Here is a 26,361-nt window from a genome sequence, read left to right as displayed (position 1 = left end):
TTGGACCATTTTCATGCTTTTGGTGCGGATCCAGATGGCTCAATCATCCGCGAATTTTGATGTGGTTACTTTAGGGGATAGGCTCTCGAATAGATCGTTTATCATTATATTGAAGAGGGTGGGGCTGAGGATACTGCCCTGTGGAGTGCCATTTTCTAGGGGACATTGGTCCGATAGAGTTTGGTCTATACCCACGGTTATTTTACGATTGTTTAGGAAGTCCTGGATGTAGGTTATTATCTGACCTTTGAGTCCTATTTTTTAAAGTTTTTGTATTAGCCCATCGTGCCATACCATGTCGAAAGCTTTAGAGAAGTCTAAGAAGATGCCTGTGGTATATTGTTTATTTAGTTGTCCTGTCTTAATATCTTGTTCTACTCGGGCGAGTTTATCTAGGGTTGAGCGGCCAGGAGTGAAACCGCTTTGATCTGGGTTTATGATGTTATTTTGGGTTAAGTAATGTTGTAATCTATTTTTAGCCATTGATTCCATTACTTTACATAAGTTTGAAGTTAGGGATATTGGTCTATATGAATTAGTTTCATTAGTTGTTTTATTAGGTTTAGGGATTGGTATGTTGAGAATGTAGAGGGAAAAGGGCTTCACTTTGAGCCCCATGTTTTCTTTAAGTACAGCGATCTGAGACCCTACAAAGTGGTATTTAAGTAGATATAACAATAGTCTATAGATGTAAACACATTTGCAGATACATCTGTGAGGTTTAAGTTGATTTTGACCGCCCGGGCCAAGTCGGACCGAATACTTCAGACAGAGATTTTCTTAATAAAATACAGTAAAAGAGCTTGACTTTAACGGCCCAGTTTTCTTTAAATGCGATATACTGTGACATTATAAAGTGGTATATGGGTAGATATAACACTAATCTATAGATGTAAACACATTTGAAGATACATCTGTGTGTTTAAAGTAGATTTTGACAGCCCGGGCCAAGTCGGACCCAAGACAAGCCAAACACTTCTGATAGAGACTATGTTGAGAATGTAGAGGGAAAAGGGCTTCACTTTGAGCCCCTTGTTTTTTTTATAAATACTGCGATCTGTGATATTATAAAGTGGTGTATAGGTAGATATAACACTAATCTATAGATGTAAACACATTTGAAGATACATCTGTGTGTTTAAAGTAGATTTTGACAGCCCGGGCCAAGTCGGACCCAACACAAGCCAAACACTTCTGATAGAGACTATGTTGAGAATGTAGAGGGAGAAGGGCTTGACTTTGAGCCCCTTGTTTTCTTTAAATACAGCGATCTGAGACACTATAAAGTGGTATTTTGGTAGATATTATACTAGTGTATAGATGTGAATCCATTTGAAGATACATATGTGAGTTTAAAGTTGATTTTGACAGCCCGGGCCAAGTCGGACCGAACACTTGTGTGACTGTTGAGAGTATAGGGAGAAGAGGTCTACTTTAACCAACGTGTCTGCTTTAAATACGATGAACAGTGACATTATAAAGTGGTATTTACTTAGATATAGTACGTTCCTATAAATAGAAACGCTATGCCGACAGATTGCAATTTGTACCACGATAGCTAGAAGTATTTGATACGTTTCAAATCTTATTTCGTTTAACGATTGCTCTTTTACATGTTACCTAGATCAGCGAAGCTGACACACAGCTCCACTTTCTGGTTTTCAAGTGATTTACTCCGAATTACTTAATTATGGTGCACTTTATTGTTTGGTGATTGTTCATTAATGTCATGTGTGTATGTTGCATCAGTTATATGTAGGTATGATTGCCGATAATGAAGTAATAAGCCAATAACACTTTGGGCCGTCTTGGCCCGGCCCGGCCCGGCCCGACTTTTAGGCAATGCCGACCAATCCTAACTTGAAAATCTCAACGGCAATTGGGCCGTGATCACAGGCTGCATTATATGGAATATGTCAATCATATTGCATGGCCCCATATAAACAAACAACGACTGCGTGGTCATAGACACAGCAGTACGACAGTCAACATAGTCTGATAACTACAGCAGCTTTGGTGCTCAGTAAGTATACACTTATGTTCAGATATAAGTTTTAGGCACAGTAACAATTTAAGTTTTTATGTTTTGTCATATTTGTTAATTCACAATTATGTTATTAAATTATGAATAATTCCAGCACACTTGTAGAGTTTTCAATGTTCCTCCTTGTGCCAGCAGAGCTGGATCCTCAGGATTGCCAGAATCCTACATTCGTGGTTGGAAACATGCTCCGGTTATACTTGTTGGTTTGTCTGAACCATACTGTTTTGAATTTCGCCTACAGTTAGATGAAGTTAGGATAAAAATGATAAGGTACGGAAGCGTAGTAGGGCCACGGTGAAATTTGTTTGGGCTAAGTTTCTCCTGCGTAGGACTTATTATCTCCCACGTAGGACTTAGTATCTTCTACGTAGGACTTACTATCTCCTACGTAGGACTTGCTATCTCCTACGTAGGACTTAGTATCTCCTACGTAGGACTTACTATCTCCTACGTAGGACTAAGTATGGCCTAGAATTACTATTTCCTACGAAGGACTTACGATCTCCTACCTAGGAGATAGGAAGTCCTACGTAGGAGATAATTCCGGCGTTTTTTGTTCCAATCCTACCTCATGAACCAGTAGTCGGAAGCTCTTGAATATTTGTACCAAACAAAGTTATTTTAGCAAACAAAGAATGGCGCATGCATGCTTATTGGCCTCACAGCGTGTCAGCGTGCCTGATCATGAGTCCCATGCAACTGGGCCTGTCGAGTGCATATTGGAACGTGATCCATGTGCACGGTAATGGTATAGCGAGACAGCGGTAGTGCTATAGCGGGTTAAATAAGCTTCTGGTAGCGGGTTCATCCGAGAGCCGCGTGTTAGGTGCTTCAGACAAAACATGACCTACATCCCGCCCGAGAACACCTCCTTCATAAATCCTTCTCAGACTGTGGGATTTACGTTCAGGCAGAGACCATATAATATTGTCTCTGGTTCAGGTTTGTGATTGAAAGTTTGATATAACTGAACTCTCTTATTAATTTACTATCTTTTAAACGTAGTTGTCATAATTTTGTTACCACAACTTCAAGTCATACCAGACCGGTTATATGTTGTTCACTTCATGTTTCGACGGTAGCGATTTCTATAAGTTGTTTCTGTATGGATTTTCTTCACGCTGTATGTAGTACTCTCTGCCAGCGGGAAGCACGTAGTTTCGCGCACATGCACGTATGGAGGATACATCCAGTTGTGTGTAAAACGCATAACAGAACCAGACACCTTGTACGACAGTATATATGGAGAGCATTAATGTTTTCAGCTGGATCTACATCAACATCGTATTTTTTGTTAGTTAATGGTGCACGTGAAAGCTCATATCTGCATTGGCGCGAATTCACAATACACAACGGATGTTTATTGACCTCGCAGCGTGTAAAGCTTGAGGATGGGTCAGTCGATTGCATATTGGAATGAGAGCCACGGTAACGGTATAAGCAAGATAGCGGTAGCGCTGTAGCGCTCTAATTAAACTGTATTGTATTACCACAACTAAAGGTAATAACAAACGGGTAATCCGTTCACTTGATGTTTCGACGGTAGAAGTGACATTTTAACATGGAGAGGTCATGCTGTGGCTCCATTTAGACAGTCACACTTTACTCTGCTCTCCAGAAAATGTACCTTTTCAAGTAAATAGCACAACATGGGCAAGTGCAGACTATACAACAAACATCATCTGGAACTCAAGACAACAATTCTGCAGTAATATTTTGATGGATTAGATCAACAACCAAGAAAATGGACAATCATTCCATGCTAGTGCCAACCCAGGGAGCTACAACTGACAAAGATGGCGCCACAAGAGAGAAACCCTACACCATAAACAGGGCCAAGGCACTCAGAGCCAAGATGGATGCCACAGAGAGGGAGGCAGTACAGATCAGAGAAACAGGTGGGGGTCTTTGTTTGGACATGAATACTGGTACCTATGAAATATTCAGACACAATTGTGATGCATTCTTCTCAAATCACCTCAGCGACAGTATTCTCAGTGTTGATAAGAGTGGGGCCAAAATAGAAACAATCTATAAGGTAAACTGTTGTGATGCACAGTATACCATCAACCTCTACCACACAAGCAGTTCTGCTTTGGTCAATGGAAAAGCCACTGACACATTCCGATATACTCATCTACCATTCATATTATCACAAGATGACACCAGAGAAGGAAATAAGCTATCGATTGCGCTTCAAAAACTTCTTGTGAAGAATCAAACCAAAAATGACAATCCATGCCCAGTTTGCAATATACAAGATGATGAGGATCACCAGATCATGTGTGACACATGTGGAGGATGGTGCCATCAATCCTGTGACAATTTCACAGACGAAGAATATGCCGAGCACGTACAAAACCCAACCCTGAAATTTAAATGTACAGTGTGCAACAACAACAACCTGAATATCACCAGCCAGCAAAGTGATATCAAGGACACTCCAATATTTCATCGGAAGAAAAAGATCATTAAAGCAAAAGGTAAAACACCATGTTTCAGCACGAAAACACTGCGGTCAAACTTTGCGAAATCAGACTCAAGAAACACGTTTGCCATCCAAAACTTGCAAACAAAGGTGTATCAAATACAAGAAGTGACTAACTCCTTAGAGTCAAAGCTATCTGTAAGCTCAAATCAATGTTGTGAAACATGCAAAGGCGCCGATGAAACTGTAAGACAACTAAAAGAAGACATGAAAACAATGGGAAACCATATCCAACAACAGAGTAAAGAAATAAATAGACTAAAGGATATGAATTGTGGGGTGGATAAACTCAGAAGAGAAAACACAGCCCTGCAAGACAGAATATCCCATCTGGAGCGGATTATAACTGACCTCAAAAGTCACATGCTGATGTCATCTGATACTGCAGAAAATGTGCCCCGAGCCGCAAGTATCCCTCCTACCACAGCAGCCTCCCTCCCACCATGTCATGAACCCCCTCCCAAGGCTCAAGATGTCCCTCTTACCCCTGCACCTACGCAACAAGAAGCCGAACAAACAGGGAGACAGTCCCAACCAGCAGGAGGGGAATCTGACCCGGACGATGAGGTCAGCTTCACCATCAAAACTGACCATGAAAATACTCCTTCTTACAGTGCAGCATCTCATTGTGGGTGATTCCTTACTGAAGAACCTAAGTAGGAGGAAAATCAACAGTGAAGGAAATGCCCACGTTAGGACCTTCTCAGGTGGCACATATGAAGATTTAATATTATTTGTGCAGCAGCAGCAAAGACACCTTGAGACCAAAACAGTGACATGCCTTGTTGGGTCCAATAACTGCATCAGAAAATGTGATATGCTCCCTCAAGTCGAACGACTGCAACAAGCTTACACAGAGAAGTTCCCAAATGCTAGAATAGCCTTCTGTGGTATCCCTCCCAGATTGAATGATCAAGGCCGCAAATACAACAGGAATATTTGGAACCTCAATCACATAGTTGAACAAATGTGTGCTGAAAATAGTTTTGACTTCATACCCCTCGATAGCTACTTCACTGACAAAAATAATTTTGCCAAAACCTATCTATATACAGACAGTGTGCATCCAAATCACATTGGCTCTGCTGTTATGGGCAAATTAATGAAGACATTCATATATAAACATGGAAAAAGAATGCATAATCTTGTAAATTTGACTAATTCTCCATCATCTTCGAACACAGAAAGCAGGAATTCTAGTTGCAAAGGGATTTCACATGATGATGTAACATCTCAAGCTGTGAGCTGCACAGAGACAACAACTCCCAGCATCAGCCACCCAACAATGACTACTGAACACACCAGATCCTCTCCACCTGCTGTGACAAGACATACCTCAATACCAGATGTGACAGAGGATCCACCAAAACAATCGCAAATAAACCCCCAGACAACTTTTTCACCACCTCCGATGTTCCCTTGGGCACAACTACCACGACCCTGGCCCACAATGATTCCGCCCCCACCCCCTGGATACTCACCACCAAGAATATCACCATACTGGATGGGTAATCCCTATGTGAACTCCCTTACCAGTAACATGACTGCGTCACCGTTCTTGTGGAATCCCTGGGGACCTCATTGTGGAGCCTGAGATATACAGACTTGTTTGTGAAATATTGTCATATGACTGGACTGGGGGTATCCCTCAGCGTTTCTGTTCATACAACTTATTGGCATTAATCTCAGTTTGATGATATATTTGGACTCTGATATCCATATGATATAGTTAGAGTGTATCCACTTATGTTTTTACATCATATATTGCTTACCATAATCTCTATATTATACTTGCCCAAGTGCCTAGTGATTAGCTATTTCTTCGTTACAATCCAAAATGACAAATTCACTGACTTTTGGCTTTTGGAATATACAGGGACTAGCCAGCAAGACTAATGTACTTAGTAGTGTAGAATTTCCACATTTCCTAGGCTTAACAGAGTGCTGGATTAGCCAGGACGACATAGAAGATATTAGAAGTAGATTTAACGGTTATAATGTTATAGTTAATCCAAGAACGTGTGGTGTAAATACTAGAAGTAGCATATCTAGAGGTGGCACAGCTCTTATGTACAGGAAAGAGTATGAGTCTGCCATTCAAATTCTAGACAGAACTGATGGGGATATGCTGTGGATAAGAGTCAGTGGCAAGCCACTAAATAGCATCATTGGAGTTATATATATACCCCCAGAAAATTCTAGCATATGGAAAGTGAAATCACAAGACCCCTTTGCTTCTCTTGAACAACATCTAGCTAGTTATGGTCAAATAGGAAAACTAATAGTTGGTGGCGACTTTAACGCAAGAACGGGAACCTTAAGCGATCAAATTACATCAGAGCGAAACAATGGCCATTCTCCCCTACCTTTGCTAACTAACTACCCCCTTCTTCCCTTAAGCAGGAATAACACAGACCCTGTGACAAACAAATTTGGACGCAACCTCATTCAAACCTGTCAAAATACCAACACTTGCATCCTAAATGGTAGAATAATAGGTGACTTGTTTGGAAACTATTCATCCTTCCAGTATAATGGCTGCAGCACTGTGGACTATATCATAACAAAGTGTGAGGATTTTGGTTCCTTTAAAAGTCTGAAAGTACATCCACTTACCCATATGTCAGACCACTGCTCTCTGTATGCAACTATGACATTGTCATTAAAACCAAAGATTAAGAGCAGTTCCAAAGCAAGGAAGACACAGTCTAAAAGACTTTTCAAGTTCATATGGAAGGATGATTCAAAGACGACTTTTAGTAATAATCTGCTTTCGGTAAATTCCAAAATTCTTTCAAACAATGTCCTCATTACTCCGCATGAGAACTCCCAACGTGGTATTGATGATGCTACAGCCAACCTCAACAGTATTCTACTATATGCAGCACAGGGGGCTGTAAGACTTGTCCAAGTAAAAAAGAAGACAAAGAGAAAAAATAAATGGTTCAACAAAAATTGTAAAGAACTAAAAGATATAATGCAAGTCGCATGGCGGGACCTAGCAAAGGACCCGTATGATAGAAATAGACAACATCAGTTTTATAATGCCCGTAAAAAGTACAAACATTGTAGAAAATGGACAGAGAAGAAATATACGGAGGATTTACTAAACAAACTTGAAACTTTGTCTTCAAGAAACCCACAGGAATACTGGAGACTTGTCAGGGAACTCACTGAAAATAACGTTGATGAAAAACAAGGTGACATATCTACTGAGGAGTGGGAAAATCACTTCACTACGCTAAATTGCGACGTACCAGATAGCACAGAATTTCATTGTAATATCTCAGAATCCCTATTAAATCAGGACACAAGAGAAAATAAACTAGAAGATAAACCTGGAATATGTAATTCTCAAATAACAGCCTCAGAACTTTACACTGCTGTGAAGAAATTAAAACGTGGCAAATCTGGTGGCCCAGATTTGATTCTGAATGAAATGATTTGTAATTCTGTTACTTTATTGGCCGACCACTACCTGAAGTTATTTAATATGATTTTGGATAGCGGTATATTCCCATCACAGTGGAGAACATCCTACATTGTTCCAATATACAAGAAGGGGGATGTTGACGATGTTAATAACTACAGAGGGATTGCCCTCGGAAGCTGCCTATCTAAATTTGTGCTCGCTATTATCAACTCGCGAATCATATCACACATGGAATCATCCAAGTTGTTTGATAAGAGACAGGCTGGCTTTAGAAAAGATTTTAGAACATCTGATAACATCTTCATACTGCGGACTCTGATTCAGAAATATAAGAAGTCTAAGAAGAAATTGTATGCTTGCTTTGTTGATTTTAGTAAAGCTTTTGACACTGTGTGGAGAAATGGTCTAAGACACAAGCTACTAAATAACAACATAAATGGGAAAATCTATAATCTACTTGATAATATATACTCTACACTCTATTATGCTGTGAAAACTCAAGAAGGCTCCAGTACCCCAATTTGTTCTAATATTGGTGTCAAGCAAGGATGTGTCTGCAGCCCTACCCTCTTCAGTATCTACGTAAATGACCTCCAGGATTACCTCATGTCAGACAATTCTAACAATGCCCCCCTACTAAATGATAAGACCCTAACCCACTTACTATTTGCTGATGACCTTGTACTATTTTCATGCTCTGCTCATGGTCTGCAAAACAGTCTTAACAGCCTACAGACCTTCACTGAACATTGGAAACTTAAAGTTAACTTATCCAAAACTAAAATAATTGTATTTGGGGGCTCCTCAAAAGAACATAAACTTCAATTTAAATTGGGCCATCAAATCGTTGAGGTAGTGGACTCCTACTCCTATCTTGGAGTAGTACTAATGAGGACTGGATCTTTTAAGGCCGCTGTCAATACACTGAGAGGAAAGGCCATGCGAGCATGGTATAAGATCAAAAGTTCACTGAAATCAACTTCTCATCTCCCAGCAGACATTCTCATTCGCTTGTATAATGTCTTAATTGTACCCATTGCGTCATATGGAGCCGAGGTATGGGGCTGCAGCCTTCTAAGACCCTCACATGAAATGTATCATAACTGGTCAAAACAACTATGTAATGAGATCACTATCAAAATAGCAAAACAGATTCTAGGAGTACCAAAAAAGTCGAGTAATATTGGATGCCTCAGTGAATTAGGAATGTACCCTCTTACTTTACAAATATATATGTCCATGTTTAGATATTACCAGCGCCTGAGAGGCTTGGAAGGTGACAGGCTCTTATTCGATGCATACCAGGAGGATATTCTCTTGGCCTCACAAAAAATATCCTGGACATCCTCGATCAAATATATGATGGCACACCTACTTCCCAAATCCAACAGTGAAAATGCCCCTTGCTCAAAATTCTATGAAGCTCTTCAAACAAAATTTAGAAATATATTTCTCATTGAAAGTGACCAAGTAAACACTGATAACTCCCACAAACTTAGGCATCTAGGACTTATTAAAGATAAATTTGAACTTAAGAAGTATGTTTCAGCTGTAAAATGTAAAGATCATAGATTAGCTTTAACCAAATTAAGACTCAGTTGCCATAATCTGGAGATTGAAAGAGGCCGATACACTAACACGCCTGTCGACCAGAGAATATGTAAATTATGTAACCTAAATAAGATAGAAGATGAGAAACACTTCCTTTTGTACTGTCCAAATTATCAGAACGAAAGGCAGATACTTCTTCGAACACTAGACCTCCAAACCTGCAGAAATGATAATAAAATCCTAGCAAATATCCTGAACCCCTGTCCTGAAAGTGCAAAATATGTTTCACAAACTATCTCCGACATGTTTATTAAAAGAACCTCTCTTATAGACAACATCAAGATATGACCTTATGACTATTATTATGTCTTATCTGTACAGTATCAGCATCATTAAAGTACACGCTGCCAGCCACCTCATGATATATATATATATATATAAATGTTTATACACTATGAATGAAATAATATGTAATATTTATATATATAACGTACATTATGTATATATACCTCTCATGTTGATAGTTATATTTATTCCATATGTAGTTAGTTTGTACCCTGCTCTACGAGGGTGTTCCGTACAATAAAAATTCTTGATTCTTGAATTCTTGATTCTTGGTGTGAGAGTGCTCTAGATTTCTATAGACTGTTTCTGTATGGATTCGCTTCACGCTGTATGTAGTTAACTCTGCCAGTGGAAAGTGCACAGTTTCGCGTATTTGCATCGTAGATCCATCCAGTTGCTCCCTGCCTAAAAGGCAAAAGCCCTATTGTAATCGTTGTACTACATGTTTTGTTTATATAAAATGCCTTGTTTTTTCTTGGAACGGTTTTCCGCAGTATCAAATTACTTTTTTATAATGCGAACCTGTTCATTATTGATAATTTCATTTTTTTCTGAAAACATCCCTGATATAATGCCAACGTTAGCACGTGTTTTTTACCAACATCATTATCGTTTAGAAACCAGTCCCTTTCTTAACTTACTAAAGAAACTTTAATCACAAAATCTTGGAAGACCGGGGTTTTCTTTGCTGATTTGTTGAATTGCTTCAACAAGAAGATGACAAGAGGTGACCGACATGTGTTGTTACTGTTAGATAATGTCTCAAGCCATCTGGTTTGTTCTATGTCGTTTCCATATTTGTAAACGTGGGTCAGTGACGTTCGTTGTTCGTTAATTGCAGTAAATGTTTCAAAACCGATATTGTATAATTTAATTTGATAACAAATGCTATCCGTTTGAGCTATAATCACGCTAACGTTATTTTTAGGGCATTACCATTTGCAGAAGGCCTCGGTCTTTTCAACTGCTCTCCTTCGTCGGGCAGTTAATGAAAGGCCTCGGGATTCTGAAGAAAAATAGTGTTACCCTTCTACTATTGCCTGCAAGTTCCTGGAACTATATATACATATACATATCGCTAATATGTATGTGCCTACTTTCTTTCCTTGATGAAATACTCAAAACACGTAGCCCTACTGAACACGCATTATGCATGTGAATCGCACATTTCGACAGTAATCAATCAATCTCTAACTATTAATTTATTGCGGCCTTGCCATCTACGTGCTTGGCAAGTGTGTGATTTTGGCTTATGGATACAAAAGCACGAGAACGCGAGATCGCGACATTGGTCAAGTGTCGCGATCTCGCGTTCTCGTGTTTTTGTGCTAATTGCCTATACAGTTATATGTAACTATTTTCAAAAACACGAGAACGCGACACTTGCCCAATGTCGCAATCTCGCGTTCTCGTGTTTTTGTGCTAATTGCCTATACACTTATATGTAACTATTTTAAAAAACACGAGATCGCGACACTTGGTAAATGTCGCGATCTCGCGTTCTCGTGCTAATTGCCTATACATTTAACAAACCAAAAGACCCCGAGAGCTCTCTCACAGGGAACACTATCCCATACGTCTGCAGCTGTACAAATAAACTTATTCGACGTCACGTGGCTCTGTTACAATCATATATTTTAAAATATATGTATAGCATTCCTGGATATTATAACCCGTGTTCGTTTCTCAACTGATCACTAAGTTTGTTTCAGATGTTTCACAAAGGTGTCAAGTCTCATCGGTCAGCTAAGATAACACATGTGACAATTATGTTCATGATGTCCATGGAGTTAGAAAGCAATGAACAATCAATCAATTATCGGCTAATCCTTTGAACCAAGTATGGTGTTTTTACATCGGCACATGATATGAGTGTATCCCGTCTGCTTTAGTAAACCTACACATGTAAACACTTACTTTTGACAAATCCACTGTGCAAGATAACGGTGATTAATCAATGAACGTATTTTCTGTGGAACTTTTGATGGCGAGGAATGATCCGTTTACAAAAAAGTAAATGAACTGATCACTCCTATTGTCGGGCTGCCAGGTGAATATTACATAACATACATTTCACCTCACTTCAAACCTGGATTCAGATAAAATAATTACCCCAGACACAAGACATGCAAATGGGAACCTTTGTCAGGTAATCTGAGTGGTGCTACCACTAACTATACCTATAATAAGTTCATTAACTGAGCTTCGAGTGACTGGCAACAAAGACACAGGTGTAGGGTTATGCCAGAAAACGTGGATGACAACAAGAGATAGCAATCGTATTATCCGCGCAGTCCAAAATCCGAAAATGCTTTCACTGCTGGGATACCATTTTTTAAACTATTTAACTATAACCATATGGGGTATTTCCAAATAACGACATCTCATGAGCTTCCATCGTTCTTTTTGTCCGTTTGTTTAGGCAGAAGAAATTAATTAAAATGCGCCCTTTGTCTGAGTTTTCATAGAATACAGGTAACCAGTGTTCTTGAAGACGGTAGCCCAGTCTCTTGTCACGCTCAGTTGCGTCAGCTAGCAAATCGACTTACGGCAGATAGTGAGTCCCAGCTGGCAGCGTTAGACAGCCGAGAAGAAGATTAGTGCCCCTTTAAACGGACAAGCCGGGATATAACTGAAATATCATTACTGTTCAAAGCCGTGTTAAGCCAATCACACTCACTTATTCAGAGCAATGCCGGTCCCTCAGGCTGGATATTGGGGGTACTTTTCCAGTATAAGCATGCCTGTCATTTGGATGTTAAGGCCGCAATAAATTAATAGTTACAGTTTGATTGATTTTTTAAAAACATGGGAGACAGGAGGCATTTTATTTTTAACGTTTTATTTTGTTCTTATCGACCTACTTTAGGCATATGTGTACAATTGCTGTCGACGGGTGCGATTCACATGCATCATGTGTGTTCAGTAGGGCTACGTGTACGGAGTATTTCCTCAGGTAAAGAAAGTAGGAACACTCATATTAACGATACTTCTATTTCTAGGAATTTGAAGGCATTAGAATAATGTAAGGCAGGATGTTTTGTTGTCAGGCGGGAGCGGATGAAAATCTATTAATTAAAGTAGCGAATATGGTATCGTATAAAAGAAACATCGGACAATATCATTTTAGCCGAAGGCTACAAATTGGTCTGTGAGAATTGTATTTTAATGAATATTATAGCGCGTAAAAAATTACCTCATTGAGAAACTCACTGGCTTGTGATTATTATAACTGACAGTGTAGCCGCGAATAGCAATAAGCAATATTACTCACTCACTGACGGGGATAGTTTTGTTTCCAGCTTTCGGACACATTAATGTTTTCACTATCATTGGACATTCATGTACACAATTTCTTTTGTTAAATTATATTGAGCACGTTGAGGGTATAACAATAAAGTACATAGGAAAGTGTCACAACGGGAGAGGACTCTACTCTATTGCACATAGGACTTTGTGTTTGTAAATTGCATAGCATTTTCAAGCTCGTCATAATTTTGCTAATTGCTACTTGGAGAATGAAGAAGCATGACCAAAGGACTACTAACGTGCGCATGCGCCTTGACCTATGATATTACGCATGCGCACGGACAACGTCTGAAACGCGAGATCGCGAGAAAATGAAATGTCGCATTCTCGCGATTTCGTGGCCTAATTTGACAAGTCGAGATTGCGAGACTGCGAGATTTTTGCATCATGTCCAAATGTCGCAATACTGCGTTGTCGACTTTTGACAAAAAGTGCTATGTGATGAAAACACAAGAATGCGAGATCGCGAGAATGCGAGATTCTGACCAAATCTCGCATTCTCGTGTTTTGGGCATATTTACCACGTTTCCAAAGGTCGAGACCGCGAGAATGCGAGATCGCGAGAATGTCCGGGGAAGAATAGGTCTTCAGCAACCCATACTTGCCGTCAAAGGCGACTAACGGGATTCGGTGGTCGGGCTCGCTGATTTGGTTGATGCATGTCATCGATCCCAAGTGCGTGGATCGATGCTCATGATATCAATCTCTTGATTGTCTGGTCCAGACTCGATTATTTACAGACCGCCGTCATATAGCTGGAATATTGCTGAGTGCGGCGTTAAACAACAAACCAACAACAACAACAATACAATATTATGTATCCTAGCTTCAGCAAACTTGCTACATTAACCTGTAGATATGCCAAGCGCTCAATTCCACTTGCCGAGAGGCATAAGAAATATTGTATTTTATCCAACAATATACATATTAACATGGTAGAAGATGAATGTCATTTCTCAACACAATGTAACTTTAATGATGACGTGCTTTTATCTTTTTAAAGTCGCAATGCAAAAAAATCCTTTACTTATCATTTTAATGATGACGATAAGTATATTTATTATATACATAAGTATGAATTATATAGATATATAGTGAAAATATAAAAGGTATTGTGAAATAAATTTGAAAAATGATATTTCACTGCAGTGAAAATATAAGCTTATATTTTCACCGGTGAAAATATAAGGTTTGAACCGGAACTACTTTCATCTCGAGTTACTTCCCCTTGATACAAAGGGACATAATTTCATTATTACCTCCCTTGGATCGTCTGCTAGCCGAAATGAGCGACAACATAGAGAGAGGTGATGTGGATAATTTATTATCTGCAATAGATTACAGCATACTTGGTGATAAAAAGTATAAATCTATCAGTGATGATGATGTTTCAAGGTTTCTTCGAGATCTGGAAAATGAAAACACAAGAAAGAAGACAGATAGAGACATTAGAATTATCAGTGAGTACCTAGTGATGGTTGAGGGGGAAACTAGAAAAAATGAAGAAATCGATACAGTATCTTTAGATTCCTATTTGTCAAGATTTTTTTCTGTCAGTAAAAAAGAATGATGGATCAGAATATGAACCAGCTACCAATCTTCCCTACAAAGGTACTTGAAACAAATGGGTTCTACATTTAACATAATTTCCGATATCACATTTGCAAGATCTAGAGAAACACTCAAATGCAAACAAAAAGAACTTAAATCAATGGCCAAGGCTGCTGAAGAGCTGTCAGATATGGATATTGATGCCATGTACGATGCCAAGACCCTCGGAAGTGATAACCCACACAGCCTCCTTCACACCATGTGGATGATTTGTTGTCTGGACTTCGGCATGAGAACTGGAAAGGAAACCAGAAGTTTACAATGGGGAGACATTGACATTAGAAATGATGATGATGGATCCGAGTATCTTATCTTTATAAGTGAGCGACAAACAAAAACAAGACCTGGGGATAATCCTAAAAACATACGGCAAATAAAACCAAGAGCCTATGCAACACCAGAAGACCTGGAAAAATGCCGTGTCAATGCATATGAATTGTACAGACAAAGACGACCACCAGCCTCTTGTACACCAGACAGTCCATTTTTTCTAGCAGTCAATAACAACAGGAAGGAACAGTCGTACTGGTACAAAAATGCCCCACTTGGTGTCAACAAGCTATATGGAATTATGAAGGCTATGACAGGAGGTGCTGACATAGCTGATGACAAAAGATTGACACCATACAGGTAAATATTCAATATCTATATTAGTTTTGGATAAACACTTCAGTATAATATTGGGAAATACAATGACAATCAGCCATAAAGTAAGTCAAAATAAATTAGGTAATAAATATCAAATAAATGGCATGATATTGAATATACCTGAATCATTTGGGTTTTTTTTCAGTATGAGGAAACACCTGGTCCAGAAGTTGACAGACAGTGGCGTTTCTCCCAATGACATCATTCAGATATCTGGTGAGATGACAGCTGTAAACATAAAAAAATGAATTTATGAAATATTTATACTACATATATTAAAACAATCAAAATTATATGGAAAAAACATATTTAGAAATAGATTTTGAAGGTTGGTATTCCACTGAAGTGAAAATAAACATTAATTTTATCTACACTTAATTAATAGGTCTGGGGACAATAACAAATTTAGTTTCCTTTTTAAATATCAATTGTTAAAATGTGTTTGTATAAGTTAGTTATATTCATTTTGTTGGTATTTTGAATATTATGAGAACATATATTGGTAAAAAAAATAAACATTTGGCCTCATGCTATAAACTTGTTGTTTTAAGGCAATAAAGTAATGAAATACCAAATACAAAATAAAATACTCTTTAGAGAAATACAAATATCATTCATTCATCTTTCAAAATATGGATAAAATGTTATTTTGAATTATTTTGTTTTACAAATTTCAGGCCACAAAAACGTGAATTCGATAAATAATTACTCAAGTATGAATACTGAAAAGCAGAAGGGAATATCTCGCATTCTGTCAAACAGTAACACCGCCAGCAGCACAGTCACAACAGCTGATCGAAATCCGGACTCGGCACCAATGCAGGGTGAATTTGCGATGCAATCTGTGTCCAGCCGCCTTCAGAATCAACTTTTTCTGACAAGCTTATTGTCTGAAAATACCATCAACGGAAATGTTAACATATGTCTATCGCCTGACATGTTCAATGTATCAATGTCCTCCGAAAAAAACACTGCAAATGCGACAACATCGAACACACGTGAAGACGAGTTACCACCATTGAAAAGACCATGCTTGCAATAGATTGACAAGATCATCTTGAAATATGGCATAAATAATGTTCGTCATAAAATATTGACAACAGAATATGTTTGGACTTACCTTTTCACGTTCATATTCAGTGTTTGTTATATCCTTTTACGTTGTTGACTTTGTTGACAAAAGTTCAAACTTTCGAAGCGAAGCGAGTGCGCGACGTTGTTTTTCTCTGAACACAATCAGCTGACTATGGATTATTATGTATTCCTACGCATTGACGTTAGTGCGAAACATTGTTTGGACAATATGTTGTATACAATAATACATAAAGAAATTGATAAAATGCCAATTTGAATAAATGTTTTTGATTCACATTTGTATTTTGTTTTCTTTGACAATTTGAAATGAGTATAAATTGAGCGAACTATTTACTTCACCGTAGTAAAAGCGACAGATCGTATGTGAGCAGGTCGAGACGCGAGAAATATCGTCGTTCTCGTAATTGAAAGATCTTACTAAATTTCAATTTAAAATATGTAAAAATGGGAGATGTATATAATAAATAGACTACTTCAAGCTTTTTTGTCGAATACGATTTATATTTCGTCTCGTGAAGCCTCAAACCCCTTCGATCTCGAAACAATATTGGGTTTGAGGCTTCACGAGACGAAATCGTATTCGACAAAAAGCATGAAGTAGCCTCTATATAATCCTTTGGAATGATATCAATCTTCAAAATCTTTTCGCTTCAACACTTTTTAAGACATTTAAAGGACGGCAAACGATGGCAAAACATATCCCATATTATAGCTGTTATAAGTTACTATTTTTATGCCTCATATATGTGTACATATTTTAGTATAGTGAGTGCGTGAGTTAATATTTAACGTCAGTATTTCAGCCATATCGTGACGAGAAGTTATACAGTTACAATACTGAATATAAAGCTGTCAACGATGGACAGTTCAATAACTAGAATATCGCAGATTTGATTTAAAACTAGTTGAGAATATTAAAAGGTAGTAAATATTAGAAAACAACACAATATAAAAATGGGCGAGAGATCGTCAGTCACTGAAGGGTTATCACAATCCTAGAAATTCTCCAACACAAATACATATGCACATCGTGACGCCATTGAACGAAAATATAACGTTTACTCATTGCTGACACTTCACAGAGTACATCAAATAAAAAACTTGCGCTAGATTATTATCTTTTCTAAATTCATGGATCCGTCCCTGTAATCTCATTAATATACTATACAATCACACTAGTGTTCTCAGTCATGGCAGTGCAATTATACATGAAACCTAGGAAACCTTTAACATCTTGCACTCGAAATGTCCCAATAAATGATAAAATTCCCCACCATGTTCACCAAATAAATGCAGTGTTTATGTTGTGATAAAAATATTTCAATGACACTGCGCTCGAAGATATCTGAACCCAATAGGACGGTGTCGTGCACACATCGCGGTGATACCACTGTGGCAGGTGTTATTGTAAGTTCAACATTATATAGACTCTAGCTACATATAGTTTCAATAATTGGAAGAACGTGTTTCTCTTCAGGTGTAACATAGATGACTGTGGCGTAAAACAACTCACCCTTCTTTTGAATTAATAGACATGGAGAACTCCACCGACACACCACAAGAGCAGGATGCAAATGCTCTCGTTACCTTTCTACAGGGAAGCAATAACAGCACACCCGAGGCTATTGTCAATGGCTTTTCCAAATATAGCCAGGACTATGAAAAGGTGAGTATAATTCCAAAAGATTCGTGATCAAATTACCTAAAACTGACATACTATCAGACATAAGTATGTCGGTGAACATATTTGAATGCAGATCAAACAAAATGACATGTACATTTACATGAACATGAATTGTAAACCTATAGAAAATGTGTTCTGTGTTGTGATTGGCTAATTTGGGTCACATGACCAAATGTCAAAGGGTGAAAATACGATTTGCATTCCCTGAAGCAAGCGACCGAATCACTGTGTAGGAATCCATAATTACACAGCATTTTTTGCATACTAATTAACATGGACGCCATGGCTCAGCTGACTCAGGAAATTAATTTCTCGCGGCCTTCAGCAGAAGAAATATTTGCAGAAATGGATGAATCTGTTTTGCATCAACTCTTATCGGATGATTGTGAGTAAAGTTCATATTTTGTTTTCACTTTTAAAAGCCTATTTGGATTTTTTCACAAAACCATGATTGACACCTGTCAAAAGTCATCATCTTGCTGTGCTATCATTTTCCTAAACAATTTTAATCATAATGGTTCGTTTCCAACCCTTTAAATGATGAACATTCTTTTCAACGATAATGAAAATTTTATTCTATTAAAACATGACAACGTCTTGAACGCCGCGTCTGATGATGCTACGTTGCCCGGTTAAGCATCTCGTCAGCCAGATGTTCCCTTGGCTCTTCCAAAATGTGAAGCCCCCACTGGACGATTTTGCCAAACTGATGAAATCAAACTGCAACAATTAATGACAGAAACAACTGCAAAAAGCACATCAAGAAGTGCTATTTGGGCCGTGAAAGTCTTCCGGCGTAAGATTGTTTACAAGTACAGTGATGACAACAAATTAGAGTTATGCCCCTTCCCATTTGCTAAAAAAAATAAACAAAAATCACCTCAAACAACAAATAGTAAATAGTTTGTTAATTAATGAAATATTACATATTTCTGACTGATTTTAACTCCAATGTTTTAAAAACTAAGATTGAGTTCCAGTGACAATTGCTGAAGACCTATTCTACCCCGGAATCACATAATATTGTAAACATGGACATGATATTGTAAACATGGATCGTACAAAAACTCTACCGAAAATTTATGTTTCACCATGATTCCATGGAAACGGCAAAAATAAAAAAAATCAGAATCTTCAAACTAGCAGAAGGCAAAAGTACTCATTGTGGTAAATGTGTGTTACAAGCTTGATGAAGCTAGGATGCATAGTTAAAAAGATATGGGCCGTACAAAACACCCACCCTAAAAGTTAAAGTTTCTTAATGTGTCCATGGAAACGGCAACAATTAAAAAAATCAGAATCTTCAAACTAGCAAAAGGCACAAGTACTCATTGTGGTAAATGTGTGTAGCTGGTTTGGTGAAGCTAGGGTACATGGTTAAAAAGATATGGGCCGTACAAAACACCCACCCTAAAAGTTTAAGTTTCTAATGTTTCCATGGAAACGGCAAAAATTAAAAAATTCAGAATCTCAAACTAGCAAAAGGCACAAGTACTCATTGTGGTTAATGTGTGTAGAAAGTAAGGTGAAGCTAGGGTGCATAGATAAAAAGATATAGGCCGTACAAAACACCCACCCTAAAAGTTTAAGTTTCTTAATGTTTCCATGGAAACGGCAAAAATAAAAAAATAAAAAATTCAGAATCTTCAAACTAGCAAAAGGCACAAGTACTCATTGTGGTAAATGTGTGTAGCAAATTTTGTGAAGCTAGGGTGCATTGTTAAAAAGTTAGGGGCCGTACAAACGGACGGACGGACGAACGGAACGCTATATACCCCCGATTTACTTCGTAAACGGGGGTAAAATAAGGTGGATTAAATATATATATATACATGAATAATATGCTAAACAAATTAATTAAAAAAACATTACCTACAGAATGTCCTGTCAATATTGAGTTTTTTATGCCTAAATATTTACGAATACAAATAAGACTAATAAACGCTAACGCTTTCGGGTCTCGAGATGAATTCACAAGATGCAAATACTCGATAAAATCCCGGAAATAGACACACACATAGTATTTATCTTCAAAATAATCTAATTCTCAAATAAAAATACTTATCTGAATTTTTACTTTGTTTTCAGAATGGCTTGATGTTCGTGGCCTTGTTAGGGACTTTGAACTGCTTCCTGCTGGGGAGTTGAATGAGAGACTCCGGATTTTCTATGCAGAAGTGCGAAACACGAACGGTGATTTGTATTCCTAGTCGGCCTATGCTGGATTGAGGGCTGCGATTCATCGCCATAATCGTTCTGCCCCATTTGAAAGAACCATCAATATTTTAAGTGGCGAGGAATTTCATTCTGCCAATAACATTTTTCTTTCTATGCTAAGAAAGCTAAAAAAAGAGGGTCTTGACAAGTCCACGCTTCATGCGGCCATCACTTTGTCACAACTTGAATCTATCCGTCAGAGTTTTAATTTGTCCGACCCCACTATGCTCCAAAGAAAAGTTTGGTTTGACATCACTTTGGGATCTGCTAGGCGGGGGAATGAAAATCAGCGAGAGTTAAATGTTTCTTCTTTCAGAGTCGATTCAGATGAAGACGGGTTTAAATTCCTGGAAATAACTAATAAAATCACAGGGGATATGATAAGGACGGGATTGAGCCCCCAAAACGCGTTTATGCCACTGGTACTTCTTCTTGTCCCGTTGCTTCCTTCGAAACTTACATTTCCCACTTGAATGCCGATAATTCCGCGTTTTATCAGCAGCCGAAACGGCCTTTGAAGGCCTTGGATTCTGTGTGGTACACGACACGTCCTCTGGGCAAAAACAGCATTTCTCCACTTATGAAAGACATCAGCAAATCAGCAAATCTGCCAAAAACTTACACAAATCACTGTCTTCAGTAACTCTATTGTCAAACGCAGGCATTTCCTCACGCGAAATATGCAAAATCACTGGCCATCGAAAAGACCAGTCCCTGAAATCCTACACCTTTAATTCGACCTCTGTCCAAAAGCGCGAATATTCTAACATCTTGCAGGGAAACGAATCTGTATCTTGTAATCAACGCGAGCCTTTCTCAAATGTGACAAACTTCCTCAATTTTCATCGGAAACCGGCACATCACTTGGGTTGTTTCAACTGTCAAACAACAACAACATCACTATCAACAACTATTTTAAGTGAATTGGGTCACGACTCAGCATGGTCGCGTCTCGGCAACTCGGATGAGTCTAAATTGCGAAAAGGGGTGTAAGCTTTGAAGGCAAAATTAGTGAAATACTTAATTGTTACTTACATGAAAGTGAATGCAGCTTGCAAATTGTAATAAAACATGAATTTAAATGTGAAAACTTTGTTTTTATTTTTGATTTGATAAGCTAAACAAGCCAATGTTATTGAATAAAAACAGAGGTTAATTCACCCTTCCTGCAAATAGAATAGCTCAACCTTTTTGGATCGTTCCAAATTCTCAAAAGGAATACGATTTTCATTTATTTTCTTGATAAACCTAGTTTTCATGGATTTTTGAGAAATAAATATAATTTGAAAATAGAATTAAAATATGGAAGTGATAATCAAACAAAGCATTAATGAAAATAAATTTCTTCCAAATGGATGAAGTCACACAAGTCTTCCCCTCTTGTCAAGTGGTAGCAGCCACGTGCATCATGGCAACGATAGAACTTTTGGACGTTGACGCATCACAACTGTGATAGCTCGCTGAGTTAAAGAGTGCGACAGTTCTTTTGCATATTGAAATACAAAATTAACATTCATAACAAATATTTTGATTTTCTCTATTATTTTCTTTAATTAAAAAAATTATAATGAAATAATTACCAAAATCACAATCATCATAGCAACAACAGAACGTTCGATGTTGACGCCTCACAACCGAGTAAGTACGAGGTGTTAAAGAGTGCGCATGTTTTTTTCTTAATAAAACAATAGGTTTATAATATCGATAAATACTATGTGTGTGTCTATTTCCGGGATTTTATCGAGTATTTGCATCTTGGAAATTTTCATTCGAGCCCCTCAAGCTAACGCTTTCGGGTCTCGAGAGGAATTTCCAAGATGCAAATACTAGATAAAATCCCGGAAATAGACACACACATAGTACTTATCTTCTAAATAATCTTCTTCTCAAATAAAAGGCGATTATGTAAAAGAACTCTAGAATACTAGGCCCTAAATGCATGACACTTCTTGTTACAAGGGCTACTTCTTGTCCTTTCTTTATTCTCCTGATAAAGGGACAAGAAGTAGCCCTGAAATGTCGTTGCAAAGAAAAAAATATTTGTTATCCACAAAAGGTTGTCACATATTCATGTTCTTATGTATTCTAATTGTCTATCAAATACCTCTTTTATACCCCCTAATAATATCATACACATACTGACATAGTCGCCTGAAAACAAACATAAATAAAGATATTATCATCTTAAATCTGTGATGAATCATACTTTTAGCTATGGGTAATGTTTTGCTTCAGTTTTCGTCAATTTTTACCTTTTACGCCGAATTGAACCTGTTTCGTGGGATAATCGAGACGTTGACGTTATATATTTTATAATGTTGACATTGCTGATTGAAACAGCTGATCTCAATGTCGCATCACCGTGAAGGTGTATTGAATGAGCTATATTAAGTGTGACGTACATTTATACAGGTTTTTAAAGCAGTGAACTTCAACGGATATGTGGAAACAGCCCGGACTGCCGCCGAGTTGTTTCCCAGCAACAGAGAGGATGTAAACATACTAGACGTAGCTGCAGGAACTGGGCTTTGTGCAGGCGAGGTAAACAGATGGCTTCACAATTATTTAAAGACTTGATCATGACAGCGCGCAATATTTAATACCACTGTGAGGCTGTTCATAATAATTTATATAACAGAACCAATTATACGCAAAGTTATCAAGGTGGTTGAAGTATGTTCCTTCTGAGGTTGATGAATAGCCGGCAGCATCCTTTCCCTTGGATTGGCCTCGTGATGTCAAAGGATAAGTCAAAATAATGTATAAACAAACTGGAATACTTGTAATTTGAGCAAAACTTCAGCATAAGATTCCCGTCGCCAGCGAAGAACCCCTTTAAATTAAGACCGAAATTACAGCTGTTTACTTCCTGGTCGTGGGGCGTAAGGAAGGTAAATTTCGTCTGAGGCAAAATGTAATTTCGGAAAGTGAAAAATAAGTTAGTAAGAGGTTTTCTTGGTTTGTCCTTTTCAGGACAAATATACTTATAATTATACCGATACGTTCAGTGGGGTTTCTCCGAGGTCAGACATCAAGAATCAAACAAAAATATATTGTTTTGCTAATTCGGGTCAGAGTTGTTCCCCAGGAACAATGCTGTTCGTAAGGGTATCTGGTGTCCAACCTCGATGACTTAGCTGATTTGATATCGTCGTGCCCCCATGGCAAGGATCGTCGCTTCTTTGACTGCTCAGTATTATGATATTTATATGCGAATTCGTTTGTTTGATTCTCATGCATCTTTTGTCAATAAATTGAGATGATTTATTTGTTATATTATTATATAAACGAATATTTCATTACTTTCTTATTTCTTTACATCTGTAGTTTTGCATTACAGCTTTACACTCATGGTTTTCGGAAACTAGATGCGCTTGACCCATCGATGGGGATGCTGGATGAGGCGAGAAAGAAGGCACTGTACAACCAGTACTTCAATGTATCAATGGGAGAAAACACTTTAGATATTGAAAGTGGTACGTAAATATTTCTTGTATTTCCAATTTTCTATGTACACTGCTTTCTATGTAAATGATAAAAATAGATTAAATGTTACAGATACCTACGACGCAGTAACGATATCAGGGATGAGTACAGTGATATTGAAACAGCTACCGATAAAAGCATTTGAGGAGCTCATACGAATTGTAAAACCAGGTAATTTTGTTTTAATGAATTCAATTTGCTTATCAAAAACGCTGATTACAATACCGCATGTAAAAAATGTGGATAACAATACCAGAGAAATAATTGCTTATGGTGTATTCATAAGTTTTATGAAAATAAATAGTCACAATAATGAACATGACTCTCTGGCGTTGATACTACGTTGACATATTCTTGTTTGCATGGCTTAACGCTCTCTGTAATAGCGTGTACATTATCTTGTATTTAGACTTACATAGACTTTCTCTAATAAAGTAAACTCATACAGAGCCAATAACATTTTCATAATATTATGTTATTTTCTGTCCAGGAGGCTACATCGTCAATACAGCAAACATCAAATTGTTCCCGGAAGATGGAGACGAGCATGCCAAGATATTTAGAAGTAACATGAAGACTTTGACTATTCAGGGAAAATGGGAGCAATTTCAATTTCGGCGTTTCAAGGAATATGTCGAAGGAGAAGATGGTGTTGTTTCAACCCACAGAGTCCTATAGAGTCCTATGATTACTTTATCACAAAAAAAACGCACCTTTACTTTTGTCCAGCGTTATCATAACCTATTGTCTGCAATAGGTTTTGCAAGTGTATGGTTATTACCTGCTAGTTCCTGACACCCTCTACATTTCCAGAATTCTTTCAAGAAGAATTTGTAAACGGTAGCCTATTCTCACTGAAATACATCTCATCTGGAGTACCCCAAGGTTCTGTCCTTAGTCATTTTTCATTCCCTGTATGGATAGACGATTTGGCCGATAATCTCGTTTATTTGCTGATGACTGTCCATTAGTGGATCGTCTGTTAGAATTAACTATCTGGAAGAACCTTATGTGATGTACTGTCTTACCTCTACAACCGGTCACGTTTTTGGTTTGTAAAATTTAATCCCGACAAAATAACATTACACAAACAATGTTACCAAACCAAATTTTGTCCATAACAATATGTGTCCTCATCCTTCGAATACTCATAAACAACTCGGTGTTATTTTATCTCAAGTTATGAAATGATCTGACCATACTGACAGTATTAGCAGGACTGCATCGAAAATAATATTTTCTTTGCGAAAACTAAAGTATGTACTCGATAGCTCAACATTAACTGTAGTACATTATTGATACAGCCTCTTCTTGAACTGTACATTTGTAAACTCTCATAGCCTAGAAACGAGTCAATTGGATGCGCGAGAATAGTTAGTGATCTTGCCAAATTCGCATCTCGAACCAGCTTATATAATGAAACAGGCTGGGAAACACAATCAAAGAGAAATGACACACTGTACTTGATATATGTTAACATCTTGTGCACACATCTAAGGTGTTTTTTTCGAATGTTCTAATTATAATCCCATTACAATTTCATTATATAACAATATTTGATCTGTTGGAGGGCATTTTATCGATCCTAACAATTCTCTATGGTGATATTTCATGCTTATTAATTAATTTATGTTTAATATTTATGCTGATGTCCACTGTATGTTTATGGAAAGAGCGTCGGAAGTCGGAAAACTTTGGCCAAATTTGATCTTTTAATGTCAATAAAATATGTCACATACGTGTCGTTAATCATAAATTGAAAAGATGAGTGATTAATTGACAATTGGTCATCATTTAGAATCCCACCGATTCACATTAAAGTCCATCCTATCTTTGGAGCTGTGATAAGTATCCTTCTCATTTCTTTAGCCGACATACTCAGTGTCTTCGTTTTGGGTGCCCTAATGACATACTGTTATCTTCGAGGGTTGATTTTAACTTCGGAGCCTCATATAAAAAGACTTGACCTAGCTAAAGACATTAAAATGATTTATCTTTCAACATAATCCCATTCCACGTTGATATACACATGTGCTATGGCGTTAGCGAAGGTCGTTCAGAATAAATGTACTAGTTTTAGAGCTCCACACAGACATATGTTGGGAAGTTCGTTGCCTAGCCTGTATATACTTTCTGTTAGGCAATATAATCTACGTCGCGTAGGATACGAACAGTATTATTTTGTCCAAACACCGCTGTTCGTGGGTTACTGAGGTCACGTGACCTGTCCCCCCCATTCACGTACACGCTTCTGGCGTATTATTAGAAGATATTGAAGCGTGTAGAATCCAAATATTATAGACTACCTCCCTGGTTGTTGTACAAATAGTGTTAGTTACCCCCTTCTATATAATTAGGTATATCTTCACTCGTCACGCCGAAGACCCGGGTTCGATTCCCGACATGGGTACAATGCGTGAAGCCCATTTCTGGTGTCCCCCGCCGTGATA

At 37.8% G+C, this 26,361-nt stretch overlaps 2 protein-coding genes across 3 annotated transcripts; both read left to right on the top strand.

Moving 5' to 3' along the window:
• Window positions 1-1,984: 1,984 nt before the first annotated feature.
• Window positions 1,985-25,649, top strand: LOC124148249 (methyltransferase-like protein 27). 2 transcript variants are annotated; one of them, XM_048398929.1, is made up of 6 exons: window positions 1,985-2,023; window positions 18,057-18,190; window positions 22,838-22,966; window positions 23,766-23,901; window positions 23,984-24,082; window positions 24,402-25,649. In XM_048398929.1, the coding sequence occupies exons 2-6, from the start codon at window positions 18,059-18,061 to the stop codon at window positions 24,587-24,589; spliced, it is 684 nt and encodes a 227-aa protein (XP_048254886.1). In that variant the 5' UTR covers window positions 1,985-2,023; window positions 18,057-18,058; the 3' UTR covers window positions 24,590-25,649. The 2 variants fall into 2 exon arrangements, with proteins under 2 accessions (XP_048254886.1, XP_046375195.2); XM_046519239.2 differs by lacking the exons at window positions 1,985-2,023; window positions 18,057-18,190 and adding exons at window positions 18,463-18,593; window positions 20,297-20,401.
• Window positions 15,289-16,471, top strand: LOC124148242. The gene is made up of 3 exons (XM_046519230.2): window positions 15,289-15,411; window positions 15,575-15,645; window positions 16,107-16,471. Exons 1-3 carry the CDS (start codon window positions 15,353-15,355, stop codon window positions 16,469-16,471), a joined length of 495 nt encoding a protein of 164 aa, XP_046375186.2. The 5' UTR covers window positions 15,289-15,352.
• Window positions 25,650-26,361: the final 712 nt, after the last annotated feature.

The sequence above is a fragment of the Haliotis rufescens genome, unplaced genomic scaffold, assembly GCF_023055435.1.
Source record: "Haliotis rufescens isolate VD_foot unplaced genomic scaffold, xgHalRufe1.0.p SCAF_19, whole genome shotgun sequence".
Classification (NCBI taxonomy): Eukaryota; Metazoa; Mollusca; class Gastropoda; order Lepetellida; family Haliotidae; genus Haliotis; species Haliotis rufescens.
This window is presented reverse-complemented; position numbering and strand designations above follow the sequence as displayed.